Genomic DNA, 22,691 nt, shown 5'->3' on the forward strand with positions numbered 1-22,691 from the left:
CTTTTAGGCTTTTTAAAGAAAAATTGGATTATGTCTTTCAAATGGCCTGGATTGAGGCATCCTTGGATGAGGAATCTAGGGTAGCAAAGTTTTTTGAAATTTGGGAGTCTTATATAGACACCCAATCTTCTTCAATCAAGAGACAGCTCAAACAATCCTTCGAATATACCTCATGGTATGCATTGAGAGTGTTAGATAATGATCCTCCTGTGAATTTGGAGGAAGCTTGATATAAATTGTGGTTAATATAGATTATAATATATAAATCAAATCTATCAAAGTTATTTTACACAAGTGGTTGCTGTGATTGTGAAGATGTTAACATTGAGAAAGGAGAGAGGGCAAGGGAGGGAGGAGGGGAAGGGGAAAGGGGAAGGGGGAAAATTATTCGCTAAAATCTGACACTTTTTTTTTCTTTTTTGATACTAATAATGATTATATAATATGTAATATTGGGTTGGTATGGAAAAAAAGGCTTTATATTTTCACCACACATTAAGTGGTTGGAATAGAAAGGTTTCTTCTAAAAATGAATGTAATTAATGAGATAATTGGGATATATTTTATATTTAAACCTTGGGTTATTATGTCACTTGGCTCTACAAAACTCTTTTGTTCTAATGTTATTTTACACTATTTTACCATTTAAAACTTTACCTCAGTTCCTTCCGTTATATAAATGAAAGTTGCCATATATTACCACTAGGTATATAAGAAATAAATAAATATTATGTATGTATGTAACTGTATTTGTATTAAGAAGTTATATGTTTCTGCCTAATATGGTTTGATGTTTTTGTATAATTGTTTGTTGCTTTGAATTCTCAATAAAAATACAAAAAAAAAAAAAAAACATTTGTTACACAAAACATCAAGTGATCACCAATGCAGAATCAATCCAACAAAAATATTGGAAAACAAAATAAATCACACAATCATTTGCCTATTTAAAGTTATATTATTTTACATAGGCCTTCATAGGCTGATACAAACAATACCTTCCTGACAGCAAAAAAAAAAAAATGTTACCCCCTATTTGGAACTGAGGGCAATCACAACTGCTTTTGGTGTGGCTTACAATTAGGTGTACTGAGTAGTTAGTACTGAGGTTTAAAGATAAATAATAAATTATCCAAAATTTACCCTGAACCATTTTATATTTTTTTTAATTCACAGATGAACCTATTTGTGAATAAAAGAAAAGACTTATGTACACAAGACCATTGTCCACAAAAAATGAAATTGCAACACTGTAGGACTGAGAATTCTAGGAACATTCCCCAAAAATTTTAAATTCCACAAGATGGAATCATCTACTACCAACAGACAATTAAAATTGGTACAAATAAAAATGTTACTATTTATTGCTTGCACATAAACTCCCAGAGGCAAAAAACTGACCAGTAGTTGGGGGGAACATCCTCTTTATGGAGTTCATGCATTTCCATTGCAGGCACACTGATTTCCTCCTACATAAAATGGCCTTAGACTTTATTAAGGACAGTAAATTGTGACCCTTGCTTTTTATATAAATGCTAAAATAAAATATTTACAGTACTAAACATTAGTTTTACATCCTTTGTGTGTGAAATTCCCCACCTACTAGATTGTAAGCTCTTCGGGGCAGGGTCCTCTCCTCCTGTATCACTGTCTGTATTAGTCTGTCATTTGCAATCCCTATTTAATGTACAGCGCTGCGTAATATGTTGGCGCTATATAAATCCTGTTTAATAATAATAATAATAATAATAATAGTTATGCAAGTTCATAGAGGCATTTTTGTGTTTGTTAGAGGCAGTTGTCTGGTGCATGTAAGGTGTCTGAAAAAGCACCCCTAGAGAGAAGTTGAACATGTCAGTAATATCAAGCTGTCTGTAGATCTTTCGCTCTTTTCATTTTTTTATTTTTATTTCCTGTTAGGTTTATTAGCCAACAAACGGAGGTGAGTTTGTTTTTCTCATTTATATCAATTGCTTTGTGTTAGGAACTGTGTTCTTATTTAAAATTAGAATGTTCAAACCTTCTAAATTACAAGAGTTACAAAATATGTGGTAGTCTCCTGATGAGTAATAAATGCTTCATCTTGAATTTTTTTTTCTGATTTCCTTTGTAAACCTGGGTAAACCTTTTGTGTTCTTTACATGTTTAGTTTGTTTGCTCATTTTTTACTCATTTGGAAGCTTATCAGTCTTATACTGTACTGTAGCTGATCCAGCAAGAGAATCCTGACAATACCACTTCTGCTGTTTGTCAAAATCTTCTGAGCTAGACCCAAGCATTTCATGTGCACTTATGCAGTCTTTTAGTAATTTTGCATTGTGTGCTAAAGTGGACTACAAATTCTCCACAGGATTAAATGAGCATGCTTGGCCTGGATTGCACGATTTTGTTCCATCATATGTTCTATAGTCCAGTTCTGACATTATTGTGTTCATTGTAAATACTTTCAATAAATAGGGGCTAGTATGAGCATTCTGTTGGTATACACCTACACAGCTCGCGCTCTCTCTCTCTCTCTCTCTCTCTCTCTCTCTCTCTCTCTCTCTCTCTCTCTCTCTCTATATATATATATATATATATATATATATATAACACTGTGTGTGCTGACACCTTTCTCTCATGGCCTGCATTAGGTTTTTCAGCAATTTGGGTGCCCAAGATAATGTTGCTAGTTCTTGGGTTTGTGTTTCATGAACCACTTTTGATAGTGTAATTAAACATGGTCAAAAATGTCTGGAAAGGTGGTGGAAGGGCGATACATATCAACTAGGCTCTAGGGAAGACAGGTGAGGAATGTCTTCTTTTAGGAGGCTAATTAGATCTTTAGAAATTTTCACTGTAGTTCCTGGAATTTGGGCTGCGGAAGAAATTGGGTTGGTTCTCAGCCTTTTCTCCCAATCTACAACTTCAACAGCCAGAATACCTGGCTGATTATAAATAAGTGGAAAAAACCTAAAGGTGGCTGTACGAGGCCTTGATGGTCTATTACTTGGACTATCACCCGAAAAAGTTACCCCGCACCAGTTTCATGAATTGATCCACCTGAAAGAAATGTCTATAGCCAGACCTGCTGACTGCTGCTTAGGTAGTCTACTGGAAAATTCATGAACCATTTCCTGGAAGCCCTGCCTCAAGATATAGGAATCACAAGTTTGAAGACATGTGGAAAATGAACATTTGAGTTGCTGTTTATTAAAAGAGTGCACCTTGGAGCCCAAAATTGAAAATGCAAATTAAGGACCCCCAAGGGCCACTTAGCAAGGAGCATTGGGTGGGGCCCCTAAATTTTTTACCTACCTTTCACCAAACTATATTTTGTAATACTATGCTACACTTTCTGCTTCTGTTCTTTGAACCCCAATTTATCTGGAATGGAGAGGTGCAGGAAACTGAAAATGTATGTGCAAGTGGAGAACAGATGTATAAACCCCCCTAAAATGTCATTAGCATGGCATCATTAGAACATAAAAAACTCTGCCCATCAAACTGTCTGCTTCTCTACCTTGAACCCTAATTTCTCTAGAACAGAGAGATGCAGGTAAACAAAAATATAGGTGCAAGTGGGGTACACTTGTCGCTAACACCCCCCAAACTTTCATCACCATGGCGTCATTACAACATAAACTCTGCTCATCAAAACACACTGCCCTGTTACACATGGCTGTACCCTTCCGGTATCTGAACCCCAATCTCATTTTGATGGATGAGTTTGATGGATAAGTTTTTTATTTTCTAATGATAACATAGTTATGAAATTTTAGGGGGTGTTAGGCATGGACGTTTCCCACACATTTTCAGTTTATTACACATCCCCATTCCAGAGAAATTGGGGTTCAAGTGTTAGAAGTGGGCAGTAATGTGTACCAGGGCCTCTTTACTGTTGGATTATCTTCATTCACAAGTGACAACTGTCAGTCATACATTAAATCATTAAATTCTTTTTCTGGGATAATTGCACAGATTCTGATTGATTCTACCATGAGTTAGAAACACCACTGACATCAAGCTTTTCTCACCATCATGGAAAAACACCTTAGCTTGCCCTTGTATTGACAGATTTCTTCAATCTCACAGACGCTCCACCCATCCACACCTCTAATGCAGCCTGTACTACCTTGGTCCCTACTAACATCCCCCTTCTTACCACCCAATCACTTTATCAAACACTAATTTCAAACACTTTGCTAAGGTAATGGCGAACGATGTTCAACTGCTTCTTCCCTAAATTCTCACAGACTACTAACTGGGATTTATTCACCATAAGCATATTTTGATAGGTATCTGTACAGCAAAATGCTCAGATCACCTACTTATCTACTTTGGTTTTTCTGGCATAAATTACGCACACATTCTCCCTCAAATGCCCTAATTATTCACCCCTATCATTCCCTCTTTCTTCCTCTATGGGTGTTACCACTCCACCCGCAGGTCATCTGTCCAGCATCCTCTGCTTCCCTTCACCTGTGCAAATATGTACCCTTTTTACCATCCCCTGCTTTTCTCTGAGGCTCTGCTCAGCGGAAGGGTATTTCAGGAAATGCGAGCAGCCAATTAGCCGAGTAGTTCCTGGTTCCAACCTTGTACTGCTATTGGCTGCTAGCTGTAATATTACCTCCCTGATTCCAGGCTCTAGTTGCTGGATCCTCAGTTCAGTTCCTGCCTCTCTGCCAGCTAGTCATTTGTTTGGACTCCCTGTGTTTGACCCCAGCCTATTACCTGACTCTGCTTCGTCCGCTGCCTGTCCTGACCTCGGCTTGTTACCTGACTTTCGTCTTGTCTGCCGCCTGCTCTGTCCATTAGTCTGCCTGGACTGTACCTCCTGCTGTCATCTGAGTACCTGATCTGCGCTGTTTTTACACCGGAGCCCTCTGTCCCGCTTGCCCCAGTAGGAAGAGCCTGGGGGCAACAAACCTGGTGTTCTCCCAGCAGCAAAGCAGTCCAGTGGCCATTAGGATCACCGGCCCATTATCCCTTGCGCGGTACTCTGGTGAAAACTGTGAAACACTTCGACTCTGCACCCCAAGTAATCCTGCTAGGGGCCGCAGCCCTAACAATGGGGTAATCCAGGTTTTAATCCAGGCTGTTCTCCCAGAGCACCTCATTGTTTGAATTGATGGAGATGTTACCACTGTAAGGGATGCTGTTGATCTCTGCAATCGGCTGATCTTTTCTCAAAATGTTTGATTTTTCCCTCTATTTCCTGCCTCTTCTTCAAACTACAAACATATGCTGCCTCCATCTTACAAACCTTTTCCCCAAATGATTGTTCAAACCCCCTTGATACTATGCATATCGTATATATCCATATGGTGAAAAAGCAATATCTTTATAATACCAATTTTTGCAGTAATATGTGGATTCTACTCAGTCCAAATGGTTGCAGTATTTTTCCTGCTTTCTCTATATCTTATTTACTCAAAGTTTATTTTTTCTTTTGGAAAAAGAGAGAGTGTACAGTTAGATCCATAAATATTTGAACAGACAACTTTTCTCTAATTTTGGTTCTGTACATTACCACAACAATTTTAAATGAAACAACTCAGTTGCAGTTTAACTGCAAACTTTCAGCTTAATTTCAGTGGGTTGAACAAAAAGATTGCATAAAAATGTGAGGAACTAAAGCCTTTTTTTTAACACAATCACTTCATTTCAGGGGCCCAAAAGTAATTGGACAAATTAAAAAGCTAACAATAAAATGTTCATTTATAATACGTAGTTGAAAATCCTTTGCTGGCAATGACAGCCTCTAGTCTTGAACTCATGGACATCACCAGATGATGGGTTTCCTCCTTTTTAATGCTCTGTCAGGCCTTTACTGCAGCAGCTTTCAGTTGCTGTTTGTTTGTGGGCTTTTCTGTCCAAAGTTTTGTCTTCAACAAGTGAAATGCATGCTTTAAGAATTTTCTCACGCCCAAGCCATCACACTGGATCATGAGCTGCTCCACGCCTTCTCCATACTTTTTTCTTGCTATTATTCTGGTAAAGGTTGATTTTGGTTTCATCTGTCCAAAGAATGTTTTTCAAGAACTGCTGGCTTTTTTAGATGTTTTTGAGCCTAGATGTTTCTAACCTTTCTATTCTTGAGGCTTGTGAGTGGCTTGCACCTTGCAGTGCACCCTCTGTATTTCTTTCAATGAAGTCTTCCCTTTACGCCTACTTCCTGGAGAGTGTTGTTTACTTGGTTGGCATGTGAAGGGGTTTCTCTTCACCATGGAAATTTTTCTGCGATCATCCACCACTGTTGTCTTCAGTGGACATCCAGGTCTTTTGGCATTGCTGAGTTCACCAGTGCTTTGTTTCTCTCTCATGATGTACCAAACTGTAGATTTTGCCACTGCTAATATTGTAGCAATTTCTCAGGTGGGTTTTTTTCTGTTTTGCAGCTTAAGGATGGCTTGTTTCACCTGCATGGAGAGCTCTTTTGACCGCATGTTGTCTTCCACATACAAGCAACCCCTCCCCCCCTCAAATCAACTCCAGGCCTTTTATCTGCTTAATTGATAATGACATAATGAAGAAATTGCCCACACCAGCTCATGAAATAGCCTTTGAGTCAATTGTCCAATTTTTTTGAGCCCCTGAAATTAAGTGATGGTGTAAAAAAAAGGCTTTAGTTCCTCACATTTTAATGCAATCTTTTTGTTCAACCCACCTAAATAAAGCTGAAAGTCGGCAGTTCAATTGCATCTGAGTTGTTTCATTTACAATTAATTGTGGTAATGTACAGAACCACAATTAGAAAAAAGTTGTCTCTGTCCAAATATTTATGGATTTAACTGGGTATTAAAGCTTTAAAGTAAAGATAACAGAGACTGTTAATCCAGATAACATCTGATTGCCTCACTGGATCAGGAAGGACTAGTCACAAGCAAGCATAAGTTGGCAGAAGAAGCAATTTCTACTAATTGATAGGTTAGCAGAGTTCAGTGGGGAGAGTGAGTGGTGGTTATTAGCTAGAGGTGGAAGTGCTCGGTACCGACAGATGTCTTGAGCTCTAAAGCAGTGGATTATCAGGGTTATGGCGTGAAAAAGGGTTTTAGAGGGATGTATGGCTGGTAGTAAAGTTGGAGGCAGTATTGTGCAGCAGTCATGACCATCTGTTGCCTCTGACTCCTATTTGCAGCCTGTGAAGGACCTTTCTATGGTGTTGGAAAGTGGCAGCATTGAGGATGGGGTAGATCAGGAGGATCCCAGGCTGTCCAGTGTCCTGACACTTTGTGCTTTTCCCACTGCAGCAAATGTGCTGTATACACATTGGTGTTCCTAAGAGAAAGAAGAAAGGAGAAAAGATAGGCTTTTCTAAAGGGCACCATAAATTATAAGGGTAGATGTATAAAATGTATTTTTATTAAGGTACAAACAACTTTAAAACAATGATAGAATGGTGTTACAAATTGGTATGATATGGATCTCTGTCTAGCCTATATTAATCGATAAGTATTATCATAGTATAATCATGATAGAAAAACTTGGACTTACTAAAATAGATTCAAGCCAGTTCAGTTATAATTGATGTATCGATCGCGGGAGCGTTTAGATGCTCTGAGAGAAGAGAAATGGTTTGTAAATACCAAGATCAGACCAAAATAGAATGAATAATTGAATAATAGGTAAAATTGTCTTACTTGGGTCAACCTTGAGCCCTCACCTCCCACCCTCACACACACAGACATCACCATTCATGAGGACGATTTTCCCACCGATACCTCCACACATTCAATTACTAATACACAACTTCTCCCAACCAATCATACAATTCAAGTGAACACACTGGACGCCAACCCCTCAGGAACACATCTGACCATGTCACCAGAATTTCTTCCCCTCCATTCCCTCCACAGCAGCACTTGGAGCCATCCCAAAGGATAGAAAGTCTTTTTTAGACCTAAGTGTTCCCCCAGATGCAACTCTGGTAACAATAGACTTGGAGGCCCTTTATTGTAGTATCCTTCACAATAAGGGCTTGGAAACAATAGGAAGGAAGCCAATTTCCATCCTATGAACGTATCCTTTAACTCCTTCATAATTGGTCTACTTGAGTACATCCTCACCAGGAACATATTCATGTTTAAAAATCAGTGATACCTGCAGGTACAGGGGTTAGCAATGGGGACACGTTGTACCCCATCTTACACGAATATTTACCTTGGTGATTGAGAAAATAATTTGTTTTCCAATCCCCGAATTTCTCAATATCAAGAAAACATCTTAATCTGAAAGGGATATGTAGACGATATCTTTATTGTATGGACAGGTTCATCAGACACTTTTACAAGAGTTCTTTGAAAAAGTACAAGTCAATGACTACAATCTCAAATTCACTATGGCTTACCACCCCCGACAAGTTCCATTTTTGGATACATATATTCCTCCTATTATATGGGCAAGATCGATACCACACTGTATAGAAAGAATACTGCAGGAAATACAATTTTGCATATGAGAAGTGCACATCCTTTGCCCCTAAAATGCAGTAACTGCGATTGAGGCGTAACTGTTCAGATCTGTTGGATTGTAAAAAAAGAATCCAAAGCCTTGAGAGACAGACTACTTAAAAGAGGATATAGTGGTAAACTTCTGAAGAAAGCCTATCAAAAAGCTCTTAGCTCTGATAGATATACCCTTCTACAAAAAGATAGGCATACTATACCGGATAATTCAGTGAGACTAGTCACCACTTTTAACAATCAACACCAGGAGGTGAACAAAATTCTCAAAAAACACTGACATATACAAATGAGTGATCCCTGTACTTAAAAAAAAAAAAATAGTTGAAAAAATATTATATTATTATTATATACATTGCATACCGAAAATCATCATCACTCAGCGACAAATTGGTACACAGTCATTACACTGAGTTCCCCTCTATAACCAACATTGATCCAGGCACTCACAGATGTGTGGACAATGTCTCCACTGTCCGTTGCTCAATGAACAATCCAACTTTATTCTTCTCCCCAATAACCACAAACATAGGATCAGGCAAAAAATCACCTGTTTATCAACAGGAATTATTTACATGTTCTTCTGCAAGCGCGCAAGATTTTATGTGGGATAAACTAAAAAAGAGAATGCTTAAAAACGTATATATGATTATTTGTACTTAATTAATTCAGGTAAAATGACTACACCAGTAAGCCATCGTGTGGGGTTAACCCACAATTTTGGCAATAGAGTCATCTCCTTTTCAGTGTTGGAGCAACTCTCCCCAAACATTATAGGTGGGGACATTGATAAGACCCTTTTAAAAAGGGAAACTAAATAGATCTTCGAACTAAGGGCAAACATACCCTTCAAAGTTAAATGATATAATTTCATTTAAATCATTCTTATAATTTTTTCATTAATCCATCCATTGTTTTTCAACACTTTGTAAACTCTCATACATATTTTAAATTCATGTTTAATGACTATTTTTTACTAACATAAAATCACTTCAGTAAAGACCATTAACTATAAGTAACTAATATTACTTTTACTTTGTTATATTTTGACTCCCTTCTGTGGGCTGTCCTACGAGGAACCGACACCTAGGTGTAGGTCATTGATGGCGATGACACATGTCAAGTGTCGTTCACCAATCTTCCTCTCTATCGTTAGGACTCCTGGGTCCTGGACCCACCTTTTGGATGAGGCACCTCCGGGGTAACCCACTCTTTCTTGGGGGAGGCTCTCGTCCGCTCTATCTGGGTGGGTGAGGGCATGAAGACGGGGAGCCTATCAATGTAAGCCATACACTCCTTGCACTAATTGTGAATGCAAGGATACAAACTGCTAATCGTAAATAATATTGTTATTACTGGAAACGTAATGAAAATGATGCACAATTGTTTTTTTAAATGACTGTTAAACAAAATGATTATATTTGTATTATAGTATTCAGCAACTTCTGCAATAACCAGGATATCGTTATAGGTACTAAGGTTTATTTATTATTTCACCGCTTCTTTATATATCATCCATCAAATCATTGCACTTTACTTATTAGTTTTTTCGAAGTACAAGAGCACCACAACATCACTTCACTAACTAAATAAATATAATATAAAAATTTAAAAAATTTAAAATGTATTCTAGATCAATTACAACCGATTAACACACACATCTACATTATATGAATAAATACATTTTTATATCAATTTATCAAAGTAAACTTTATAGATGTTCAGACATTTTGCCAATTCAACAAGGAATCAATACTATCCTCAGTTCCCCCCTAAGTACCACTATAAGAACACACAACCAACCCCTATTGAGTTCTACTTTATATGCGTTGCTAATTTATATAATTTCCATACATATTCATTGCCACTGAATCCCTTTTGATGTTCTGCGCCTACTAGCCTACTGTGCACGCGCTGGAGTGTGTAAGTTGCTCCTTCCGACATTCCGCCCTGAATAGCTTACTGCGCATGCGTGGGACTGCCGCGCATGCCCAGTAGGATTTTGCTTCTTTTTGTATATGTATCTATTTAGGGCTGAACCAGGGGCGGTGGCAGTCCTTCGTTTGGATGGCTGCCACGGGTCCACCCTTAAAATTGCATGGTTAGTAACCTTTTCTTGTTCTCCACTTGAATGAAATGTCTTTGTATATGAGTGAGTGACGGCTCTACTTATCGCCATATATATATATTTACTCATCAGATCTTATCTAATTTTATTACAGGCTTTGTCGCATCAGAACTCAGCATTTTAAGACTATATATTTTAAGACTGTATATATCTGGACTTGCATGTTTTTAACTCTTTACTCTTTTTTACGTTGGCTCCAAATAGAGTTAATTAGACTCTAACTAGTTACCTATTGACAACTGTCACTATACATGGTTAAGGTACGCCATCTTGTGGTTCTTTTATTTATTACACACATGCAGTGCAATGCATTTTGTGTGTATAACCCATTATTTATGTATAATTCCTTGTGTCATATCATCCCTAATATGCAACTAAATTTTCTGTTATAGTAATGACTCTGTTGGAATAGTGGACCTCTAACCTATCAATATTTGAGAAATAATTACAGATTCCATTTAGATGTAAGCATTTTATATTACATTAATTAATACTTATTCATTACCTCCTTTTTTTATGTAACCTTAATAGGTTTACTAATCATTACTATTTATCTATTAGATTTATCTCATACCAATACTCCTATAAATAATAATAAAGAAACTTCCAACACACCACTAAGTTTTTACTTCAGAGACCCAAGTAAGACATTTGTACCTATGATTCGATTATTCATTCTATTTTGGTCTGATCTTGGTAATGTATACAAACCAATTCTGTTCTCCCAGAGCATCCAAACGCTCCTGCGATTGTTACATCAATTATAATTGAACTGGCTTGAATCTAACATTATAGTAAGTCCAAGTTTTTCTATCATGATTATAAAAATTTTGAATGTCCTGAGTGATGCAGGAGTCGCTGTACCCTTTATATAATATTACATGTAACAAAATGACACTGAAAATGTGTATATATTTACTGTAAATTATATGTATATATGTTTATCACAAATCATGATTCTAACTAAATATCATTGTAGTCCTAGGGTCTCTATATCCCCTGAGGAAGCCGGGTTCGGGGCGAAACGCGTCGGGTTGAGACCCCGCCATTTGTCTCACAAACTATATGCAAGTCTGAAAACTTACTTATCAATTAATATAGTGTGGACAGAGTTCCTTTTCATGCCAATTTGTAACACCATTCTATCATTGTTTTAAAGTTGTTTGTACCTTAATAATAATACAATTTATACTGTTTTTATATACATCTACCTTTAATCTATGGTGCCCTTTAGAAAAGCATATCTTTTCTCCTTTCTTCTTTGAAGTATAGTCCTATTTCTGGACAGAAAAGGCTTTGGCACCCAAACCAGTTAATTGGGACAATAGGATTATACTATGGTAATGATGTTCGGCTAGCTATATATAGAATATTACTATTTTGTACCTAAGTGCAACCCAGGCTGCCCTTTGTGTATCATCAGTTTTTGCAACAGATGTTGCAGACCACTCTTTTACCCTCTGCATGGCATGAGAAAAAAATATAGTAGGTGCATTTTGTTACCTAGGCTGCCATGGAAGGCATGTACAACACCTGTTGTATGTTGGTTTGTGTCACCTTCTGCCTATTGGTGCCTCATTCTTTTGCAAGTGGCTCGTTTTTCTATGCTGCTTGATTATCTTGTACCCCCACTGCATCCACCTCTCCCACTGTGCCATTTCTTCTGCTTCCCCTCTAAGCTGCTCAGATGACCCAGAGCCAAGAGCTTGCACGACCAGGTTCAGTCTCTTTAATTTACAGATTCAGAGCTCAGAATCACAAAGGTGGCCACAGGTTGAGCCGTTGACTCCACAATGGGGCTACAGCAGCCCCTTGAGATGCCAAAACTACATCCTTGTTTTTCTGCTCCCATATGGTATTATGCTATAGTTTCCTTTTTTTTGTTCTGGAATTTTCTCCTCTAAATATCTGTATTCTCCCTACCCGAGTGTTTCCCCTAGGCTATCCTGTAATTCAGGAGCCACGTTGTCTAAATGTCTGTCTGACGTAAGCTACTGGTTTGTTTATATCAACTAATCTTTTAATGTTATTTTTTTGCTAAAGCTATTCGAACCAGCATCTGAAAAAAAAATTTGATTAGCTATCTTCTGTTTCTTTTTCACTCTTTCACATGGCACCCGGTTTTAACAATAGCAGCTGAAGCATTTTTTTTCTACCACAAGTATATAGTTGGCAAATGTTCACATTTAATAAACCCTAGTGCACTACTGCAAAATAATTTGTCCCATGTGCTGTAAATAACCTTATATGATTTTACTATCTGTGTGCAATAATTGTTTAATTTTTATTAACAGAGTTCAATTTTAGACAGAAGACTAATGGCTCTAAAATATTCGGTATGTTATTTTAATTTTGATAGTAAGGTGTTTTTGTTTTATTTTAGGTCTTGATCTATTTGTTTTAAATTATGGATATTTTCCACTCCTCTAGGAGACCTTCAAGATCACATCACGTGCAGAGGCATCTGTGGTGTTGAAACTGACTCAACATCTAAGTGACAGCTTGGAACAATATTTCATGAACTGTGAAGGATTTGAAGTAAGATTTAACAGATAGCTCTATTTTACAGAATGTCTAAACTTTTGATTGCAGCCAGAGTGATTGTAGGTCTACTAATACCTCTGGAATAGCACTGTGTTTAGTTCAGTAATTCTTACTTTTCTTTCCTTGTGACAGCCTTCTTGTGACTTTCAGTTAATTTAACTGTTATATAGGATACCTATATGAGACCAAGACCATTGAAGCTTTTTTTCTTCCTTAATGAGACTTACATGATTCAGACAAATAAATCTAGGGATCATATTCTTGTTTTACAGAAAGTATGGGGCAAGATCTGGTTTCTGTTTAGTTATTTAAAAAGCTGTAAGTTACAAGAAAAGGTAACTACTGTTTACTGCCTGCATCTTATCATATTATGGGTACTAATGCTTGCTGGTTTAAATGTTGTAAAGCCAGCTAGCTGATGATAGCCAATAGCTGTGATAGCATTAATTAGCTTCAAATTGTGTCCCCCACTCATCACCTCTGCATGTGCCCTTGGCCTGTGTCCACCTGAAGCTTGGGACATCAGTAATGACTGTGGAGGGGACACAAGAAGCATCCGTTTCCAGATCACCCTTAGAAGCATTAAACCTGGAAGTTTCCAATCCTGAACCCTCTTTGTGATAGTAATAAAGGTATATCAAAATAAAAAAATAAAAGGAAAAAGAAATCCCTCTCTTTCTGCACTCACATACAAGTGCAAATGCTCAAATAGACGCCATCTGTTAGATCAAAATTAATATTTTGATTGTAAGTAAACAGAAAAAAGACTCCCATGCTTACAAGTTGCTGTTTTAATTTATTTACTGAAAAAAGTAAAATAAACCTGGATACATGTATAAAATACAAAAAATATATTTATTGAGGTAATATAAGATACAATATAGAATAAGATATGGATATAAAATAAGATATTTTATTTAAAAGGTTTAACATATTTTTTATTACTGGATTCATACGTATAGATGTAGATTCATCTTGTTTGATTAGGTTGAAATTACAATTGCTGAGGAATTTCTATCCATCACATTTATGTTATATACAGACTAGACCATCCACTGAACTAGAAATAGAGTAAATTATGAATTAGGTAAATTGCAATACAAAACATACCAAGACAACTTCTACACCAACTCCTAAACTTTGAGACCTGCCTAAGCTGATGCCTAGACTTATAAGAGTGCCCCTCTGTCCTAGGCAGAAAAGGGATTCATTACAAGGATTACATATGTAAAAAAGAAGTTAGCAAACATAAAATACTCATAGGCAGGTGGTGAATAATCCATGTCACCAGCCCATTTGGCTGGAGCTAGAACATGGTGCAGTGTTTAAGGCCCCAGCCTCTGGCTTCCTGAACACTTAAAGAGGAACTAAAGCCAAAAGTGCATAAAACAAAAAAAAATAGACTTACCTTCAATCCCAAAAGGCAGTCCAATCCATCTTGAGGTCTCTTCCGTTGGGTCCCTGGTCGTCCCGACATCCATCCTCTAGCTGGCACGCTGGGCGCCACCATTTTCTCCTCTTCTTCCTGTTCTTCTTCCCACGATGTAGGTTAAAAAAAATTATCTCACTGTGCATGTGTGAGATTGGCAAAAACAAATTTTCCATGAAAAGGCTTCTTCTGCGCATGCCCGAGATGCTTGGGCATGCGCAGAAGGAGCACCCAAGAGCCTCCCGGGATGCCTGACATAGGTATCCCGGGAGGCTTTGCGCTCTCATTCATTCTGGATCGCCTAGGCCAAGGGTGTCAAATTCAAATACACATAGGACTGAAATTAAAAACTTAGACCAAGTCAGGGGCCAAACTTGAAATTTATTGAAAAAATTAAGGAAGTTTTTCCTTCTTATTAAATATAAAACATTTTCATATAGAAACAAAGCGGTATTGCTTAACATTCAATCTGGAACAAGCCTATAATAGAAAAAGAGGCCTAAGAAGTTTTTTAAATTTGTAGCCTTCTGAGTTAAATTTCAATGGTAACCTGTCCCCAATGTTTGGTATAGATATTACCAGTTCTCTATATTTATTATTTGCAGGTATTTTTTCGGCAGCCACAGCTCCGCACTTCATTATGTCACAGCTCTTTATTTAACCATTTCCAATCATCCACACCACCCTGCATAATGTACTCATACCACCCACACTTCATTCTCTGTTGGTTTTTTAATCCCCTTCTCTTTATTTGCACCATGGTCTTCGACAGCCCCCCTCAAGTCTTTCAAGTCTTCTCTAGCACCTCTGCCCCCACATTCCACACTGCATTCTTCAGCAGCTAACATTACCATTCAAATTATTCTTCTTTCTACCATGGCTGACCTTCAAAGTTATGGGGGTCAGAAGTTATAATGAGAGCTGAACTCCAGCCTTACCTTCTTTTTTCCAAACTTGTAGATAAACCTCTCCAGTGCTGAAAGTGACTATTATTTTAAACAGAAGACTGTTCCATAGATGCAAGTGATGCAGAGACAACAATTCCCGGCATTACTTGGGTCTATAGAACAGCTCAATGCGGAGCCACGCATAGACAGAGAGCTGTTCCATAGACGCGAGTGATGTGGAGACTACAATTCCCGGCATTACTTGTGTCTGTAGAACAGAACAGGCCACCGCTCTATAAATGGGAGTGATGCCAGGAATTGTATTAGCGGTATCACTCGCTGCAATATGTAGTGGCGGCGAGCCAGATGCAATTTATTTTCAGAACTCTTTTGGGGGGCCAAACAAAAGAACCTCGTGGGCCAGAGTTGACACCCTTGGCCTAGGCAATCGAGAATTAGGGGCGGTGCTGCACTCAGAATTCAAATTCCTGTTGCCTGTCACTTCTTTAAATAAAGGAAATCACAGGTAACACATTATTTTCAAATCTACCAGCAAATGGAGCGGGTCCATGGAAATCCTAATCCATTATTATTATTATTAAACAGGATTTATATAGCGCCAACATATTACGCAGCGCTGTACATTAAATAGGGATTGCAAATGACAGACTAATACAGACAGTGATACAGGAGGAGAGGACCCTGCCCCGAAGAGCTTACAATCTAGTAGGTGGGGGAATTTCACACACAATAGGATGGGCGATATGTAGTGGTGGGAAGTAATGAGGGTTTAGCAGACAGAAGAAGATGGGTAGGCAAGTTTGAAAAAATGAGTTTTGAGCGCTCTTTTAAATGAGCAGAAAGTAGGAGCAAGCCAAGGAGCAAAGGAGTCACATTGGCCAGACCAGGAAGTAAACAATGTGAAAGCCTGAGGATTCCTTGGGAGGAGCTGTTGCTGGCTAAAGTGGGGTGCAAGAATTCTTCCCGGGAAATTTTGGTATGGTGAGTGACGAACAAGGAGAATTTTTCACCAGGACATTCCAGTTAATGGAGCACTGCTAGTAAAGTTTCTGGAATGAAAGTATGATGGCTGACTACTGCTGGATGCTGTACCGTGACAATCAAGACAAAGAGTACACAAGAAAATTCACTTCAGTGGTGCTTACCCTTTAGTACAAAATACATGCACATACAATAATAACTATAATAGTACTCATAACACAGGAACTGTACTTGTTCGTGAAAAACTGAAAACAGATCTGAAATCTGCTCGACAAACTGATTTAGAAAAGTTTGCTGTGGTTTTTTTTTTTTATATAAATTATTTTTATTAAAAGATATCAAGGTACATAGAGAGAAAAGAAAATAAAGTGGTCGTAACATACAGTTCAAAAAAGAACATAGAGCAAGGTTAGGTTCTAACAATACATATCTTCAAGCTTGTGGCTTAACAGCCAACCGCATAGAAATACAAACATTGTAATATGATATCTTAAGGTTTTCAAAAACATTTTTATAGGAAAAGAAAAATAAAAGAAGAACAAACAAATTAACTAAGAGAGAGATAGAGAAAAAGGGAAGAAGGAAGGGGGGGAGAGATGGGGGGGGGGGGTTAAAGGGGGCATTGACCAGCTATAGAATCAATCACATCTCTGAAACAGTGGCAGAATGCAATTAGGCATCCATCCCAGAATACTCAGGTATCTAGGGGGTGGTCGTAACAAACGGCAATATTCCTCAGTAGTGGTAAAGTGGATCCAGTGGTACCAAGTCTCTGCAAATTTATCCGCTTTGTTAGCGTCAGTGGATATCATATCCTCCATGTGATATATATCAACAACCCTTTGCAACCAATGTACTACTGTCGGAGGGGCAGTATTCTTCCATAAGGCTGAGATACAGGCCATAGCTGCATTGAGAAGGTGTCTCAGGAGAGATTACTATAGCACCTGCGGGACATGTCCGAAACATGAAGTGCCAGGGCCGGATTGCCCCTTATATCCACTTCTGTAAGCTTTAGGATAATAGCTACCGAGCTCCAATATATTTGCAATTTTGAGCATTCCCAGAAAACATGCAGTAGCATACCCTGTGTGTCGACACATCTCCAGCAGGTGCTATCCGACCCCGGGGAAATCTTAGCAAGCTTCACCGGTGTCCTGTACCAGCGAGTGGCCAACTTGTAGTTGGTTTCCTGATTTTTGTTGCAAATGGACGCCTTATGACAGAAATGGAGCAACATATCTCTCTGGGCTTCAGTAAAACGTAAAGTGTCCAAATCAGCTTCCCATTGGGATACAAATAAAAGGAGTTCTGGCGTATATACAGATAACAGGGTTTGATAGGCATGGGAAAGTGTGCCCCGTACAGGTTGACTAGTTACACACAAGTCCTCTAGAGGAAGAAGCGTTCGGGCTATTGTATTGGGCCGCGGCAAGGATCTCAGAACATAAGTGAGTTGTATGTGGTGCCAGGGTGACAATGAAGGGAGATCCCTTTCCATTTGTAGGGTCGGAATATGTTGCCATTTCCCATTGTGTATGAAATGGAATATTCTATACACGCCCAAAGCACGCCATTAGCGAAATATTGGGTCAGTCTGGCCCGGGTGGAATCCAGGATTGCCTAGAACGGGAGACATTGGAGGCGGGTATATGGTTACGTTTTGAGAGGAGAAGTACTTAGTGACCACTTTCAGGGTCTCGCCAATCAATGGATGGGTGTACATTGCCATCCTGGCCGCCGGTGTCGACCAGGCCAATGCGGCAATGGGGGCAGTAGAACATGCATCCTCCAACCCAACCCACAGTTTGGAGCGGCTATTAGTGCACCAATCCAGCAGCCTAGACAAGTGCACTGCCTGATGGTATAAAACTGGGTCAGGGAATGCCATTGCTCTGTTGGCTTTGGAGAGTCTCAGTAATGTCATCCTAAGCCTGGGAGCCCCATTAAGCCAGATAAATTTTACAAATTCCGAACAGAATTTTCGAAGGATTAAAAGCGGGATGTGTATTGGGAGTGCTTGCAGCATATACAACAGTCTAGGCATAACATTAATTTTAAGCACATTGCACCTCCCAAACCATGTAAATGCCATCTGTCTCCACCGCTGTAGATCACTTCGGATTTTATTTAATTGAGGGATAAAATCGGGATCTACAATTCGCGTTAGATTAGCAGGAATCTTTGTGCCCAGGTAAGAGATAGCTGAGTTAGACCACTTGAAGGGGAAAGAAGGGGCCAAGGCCTCTCTAATTTTTCTGGGAAGAGTAACACTCAGTGCCTCCGACTTTTGCAGGTTTATTTTGTAATTAGAGAGTGAGGCATATCTGTCTAGCTCTCGCATAAGAACCGGCAAAGTAGTTACCGGTGTTGCAACATAAAATAAAAGGTCATCCGCATAAGCAGCTACCTTATGTTCAGTGGGGCCAATCTGGACTCTCCTGATATCTCCATTGGCAGGAATTATTTGTAGGAGGGGCTCCAGGGTCAACACAAACAGCATGTGAGATAATGGGCATCCCTGTCTCGTCCCATTGGTAATACAAAAGGAGTGGGAGAGTTCACCATTAATCCGTACTCTGGCGCTGGGGGAGGAATACAACATTTCCATCCAGCGCAGAATACGAGGGGAAAGACCCAAATGTGTCAATGTGGAGAGCAGAAACGTCCAGTCCACCTGATCAAATGCCTTCTCAGCATCAGTGGAGAGGAGCATTAGAGGGTTGTTGTGAGTATGTGCATAGTTAATAATATTCAGGGTACGGATCGTGTTGTCCCTGGCTTCCCTCATTGGGAGAAAACCTCTTTGGTCAGGATGGACAATATCATTCAGTATTGGAGTCAGCCTATGCGCTAATATGCTGTCAAAAAGTTTCAAATCACAATTAGGCAACTATATTGGTCTATAATTGGAGCATAGGAGAGGGTCTTTGTTCTGGTTTGAGTATCATTGATATGTGGGCCGCTAATGTGTCAGGAGGAAGAGTGTGACCATCAGTGAGCGCATTCAGCGCTAAAACTAAATGCGGGCCTAGTACTGGAAGAATTTCTTATAGTAGGCTAATGTCAGACCATCCGAGCCGGGAGCTTTCCCTGATGCGGCTCGGCGAATTGCCGCTTGTAGCTCAAGCAGTGCTATCGGTTTATCTAATATCTCTGTATTGTCTGAGGACAATGTCGATAAGTCGGAGGCACTGAGATATTTCTGTTTTGCGATCTGGCAGTCGGGAGATGACCTACCACTAGAGTCTCCTCGTAAATTATACAGTAGACTAATAGTCATGGAAGGTGTTAGCAATGTCAGAGGTGGCGTGTGCCAGGGTTCCCAAAGAGGTTTTGATTTTAGGGATATACATGGCCGCCTTCTTAGACCTAAGCGCCCTAGCCAATGCCCTACCACAGTGGTTGGCATGTTCATAGTAGTACTGTTTGCAACGAGTAAGTTGTGTTTTAGCCTTTTCTCTGTTCAGGGAGTTAATTTGTGTACAAGTGGCGAGTGGTTGGGATTCCAGGTCTATTGTTGGAAGCCTTTTGTGCAACATTTCTAAACGATGCAACTCCTGTAACAGCGTATCAAGCCTTTGTTTGGTTAGTCTTTTGAGTCTACAGCTCTGTTGTATGAACAGACCTCTAATATAACATATATGCGCTTCCCATTCATAAAGTGGATTGTCTGTAGATCCTGCATTGTTGGCAAAGAAGGAGGAAAGTTCTTCCTCAATCTTTGCGGTCAGTTCAGGGTCCTCGAGCTGTGCCTCATTCCATCCTCCAAACACTGGGTTTACATTCATATATCCTTCCAGAGATCTCTGTCATAATGGGGGCGTGGTCAGAGAAAGGTATGGAACCAATACTCGAGTCGCTAACCTATGAAATGGGATATCAGAAAATAATCAAGTCTGGAGTAAGTAATATGGACCGCGGAGTAGAACGTATAATCCCTGTCTCCGGGGTGTTGAATATGCCAGATATCTATCAATTGATGTCATGTAGCAGTGCTTTCAGACATTTATGATGGGAGTAAGGCAGGTGGGAACAGCCCTTGGATATGTCTAAGGACAGATCTAAAGTTAAATTAAAATCGCCTCCTATAATGATGGTACCTTGAGCCACCTCAGATAAGAGGGTCAGAATATATTCAAGGACAGTCAACTGGCCGGTATTGGGTAGGTATATGTTTACAAATGTAAATAGTTGCTTCTCTATCATACCCTGGACTATGAGGAAACGACCGTCTGGATCCACTTTACACAAGGAGGGGGACCATGGAAGAGAACCATCTATTAGAATGCTAACTCCCCTAGATTAAGAATCGGGTGAAGTGCTGTGATAACTGTATTTGGCTTGTTTGTTACGCCGAAACAATAGCCGAGCTTCAAAGGTATCATATAAACAGAACAATAATAATAACAGTAATAGTACTGGCGGTAGGCAGCCATCTGGGAACAAGGAACCACTGAGACCATGATGGGCCGTTGCCCATACTCAATGTGATCCAATGTCACCGCAATATCAGTAATCCGCTTCCAGCATAGGAGGTGTGCTCAGATCAGGACATAGACACATCACACAGGTACGATAAGTTTCTGAGGTATAGATATGCATTGTAATATATGTAGGAGGTAGACAGTGGTGGTACAAGAGTCCAAATATTCAGCAGCAGGAGAAATCATAGTTCATGTGAATTTGAGGTATTCCTTCCCAGGGGGCGCTGAGGAGTGGGAGAGCGCCGTCTGCGTCGGGCGGAGGTAGATGATTTCGATCTCAAGAAGATATTTGGGAGTACCTCTAAGACTTCCAGCCAATTAGGAACATCAATGGGATCTGCGCCCAAGAAGGTAAACAGGGCCGGTAGCTGAGATGGATTGTGCAATGTAAACACAGAGTTGGGTTTGGTCACTGAGATGTAGTGGATGTCCCCATCTATATCGGGCACCGTGTGTGGTAATGTAATCCAAAAGTGGCTTCAGTATGCCTCTCATCTGTAGTGTGCGAGGGGATAGATCTGGATATATCTGAATACTTGCACCATCAAAATCTGCTGTGGTTTCTGATGATTATCAATACTAATTTTTTCTTGACCTGACGTGTTTTTTTCTATATGACCATTATTATTCTCTCACGTCAATATTGAGTAATTTAGGCTCATTTTGTGCATTATGCCCAGCTCTCTATATGTCCCACCTAAACTTTATGATTAAGTTGGGGTCTGGACTTTGACTGGGTCATTGCAGCACCTTAATTCTTTTCCTTTACATCCGTTCTGCTGTAGATTGGCCTATGTGCCTGGGATTTGTTCTGTTGCATGACCCAGTTTTATCCAAGCTTTAGTCTTCAGGACAGTTTAGTCAGATGTAGACATATGGTCCACCCTCTGCAGTTAGGAAACATCCTTCTACAATTATTATGGACAGACACAAAAGGGCTACGGGAGACCATAGATTTGTTATTAACCTGTGAGTTCCTTGAGTTTTATATAAGGTTCATTCAATTGAATGTAATCTGGTTTTGAGGAAATGTCCATAAAATTAATATGCCAGAAATAAGTGTAGTATCATATCAACATAAATCAATTGAATATTTTGAAAGATATATTAGTGGTGGTTGGTGTTTAGAGAGTTTAAACAAATTATCTATGAGAGAGGTAGTGGTAGAAAGATAGCCATGATATATATAAGGATATCATGGTACATACATTTAAGTACCATTTAAGTAATGCTGGAAATTTTGAAAAGATTTTATGGTGTATTAGGGTATATATTAAATAAGGTGTAGTAGTGCTCAGCAATATGCACATTTAAACCGACAAAAAACAATAATATATACCTTCTTAAATCATATGTGGAAGCATCACAACACCAGAGGTATATTAAATGTTTCGACATGTTGATAGTAGCATTACAATGTGAAAGAAGTGACTCCAACTAACTTGTCAACTTTAGATCCGCCAACCACATAATGCTTCAGAAATAGAAAAAAAAATAGAAAAGACAGCGGGTTACCTGGCAAAGAAAGGTAATTGAATGTAATCGTTTAGCCAACATCAGAGGTATAAATCACATCAAAGTTAAATTATAGAGACAAAGTGATTTTACAATACATTCAGTTTAAGGCGTCCCTAAAACTCTATAGGCAGGGAAGTGCCCTACTTCTTAGACAATCAGTTGTCTGACTAAAAGTTTTAACAGATGTAAAAAGGAGGCTCAGTAGTGTTTATCCCCACATGTTTTGCCAGAAGGCTTCCTCAGGGGATA

At 39.1% G+C, this 22,691-nt stretch overlaps 1 protein-coding gene across 7 annotated transcripts in view; it reads left to right on the plus strand.

Annotated features, from left to right (window-relative positions):
* The window catches only part of LOC140331210 (uncharacterized), a 154,324-nt gene that overhangs the window by 80,865 nt on the left and 50,768 nt on the right, over positions 1-22,691 (plus strand). For all 7 annotated transcript variants that reach the window (XM_072412024.1, XM_072412021.1, XM_072412020.1 and 4 more), the window contains 3 exons: positions 1,921-1,942; positions 12,870-12,911; positions 13,006-13,113. In XM_072412024.1, coding sequence (XP_072268125.1) covers positions 1,921-1,942; positions 12,870-12,911; positions 13,006-13,113 — 172 coding nt within the window. The remainder of the gene's footprint in view (positions 1-1,920; positions 1,943-12,869; positions 12,912-13,005; positions 13,114-22,691) is intronic.

The sequence above is a fragment of the Pyxicephalus adspersus genome, chromosome 5 (assembly GCF_032062135.1).
Source record: "Pyxicephalus adspersus chromosome 5, UCB_Pads_2.0, whole genome shotgun sequence".
Taxonomy (NCBI): Eukaryota; Metazoa; Chordata; class Amphibia; order Anura; family Pyxicephalidae; genus Pyxicephalus; species Pyxicephalus adspersus.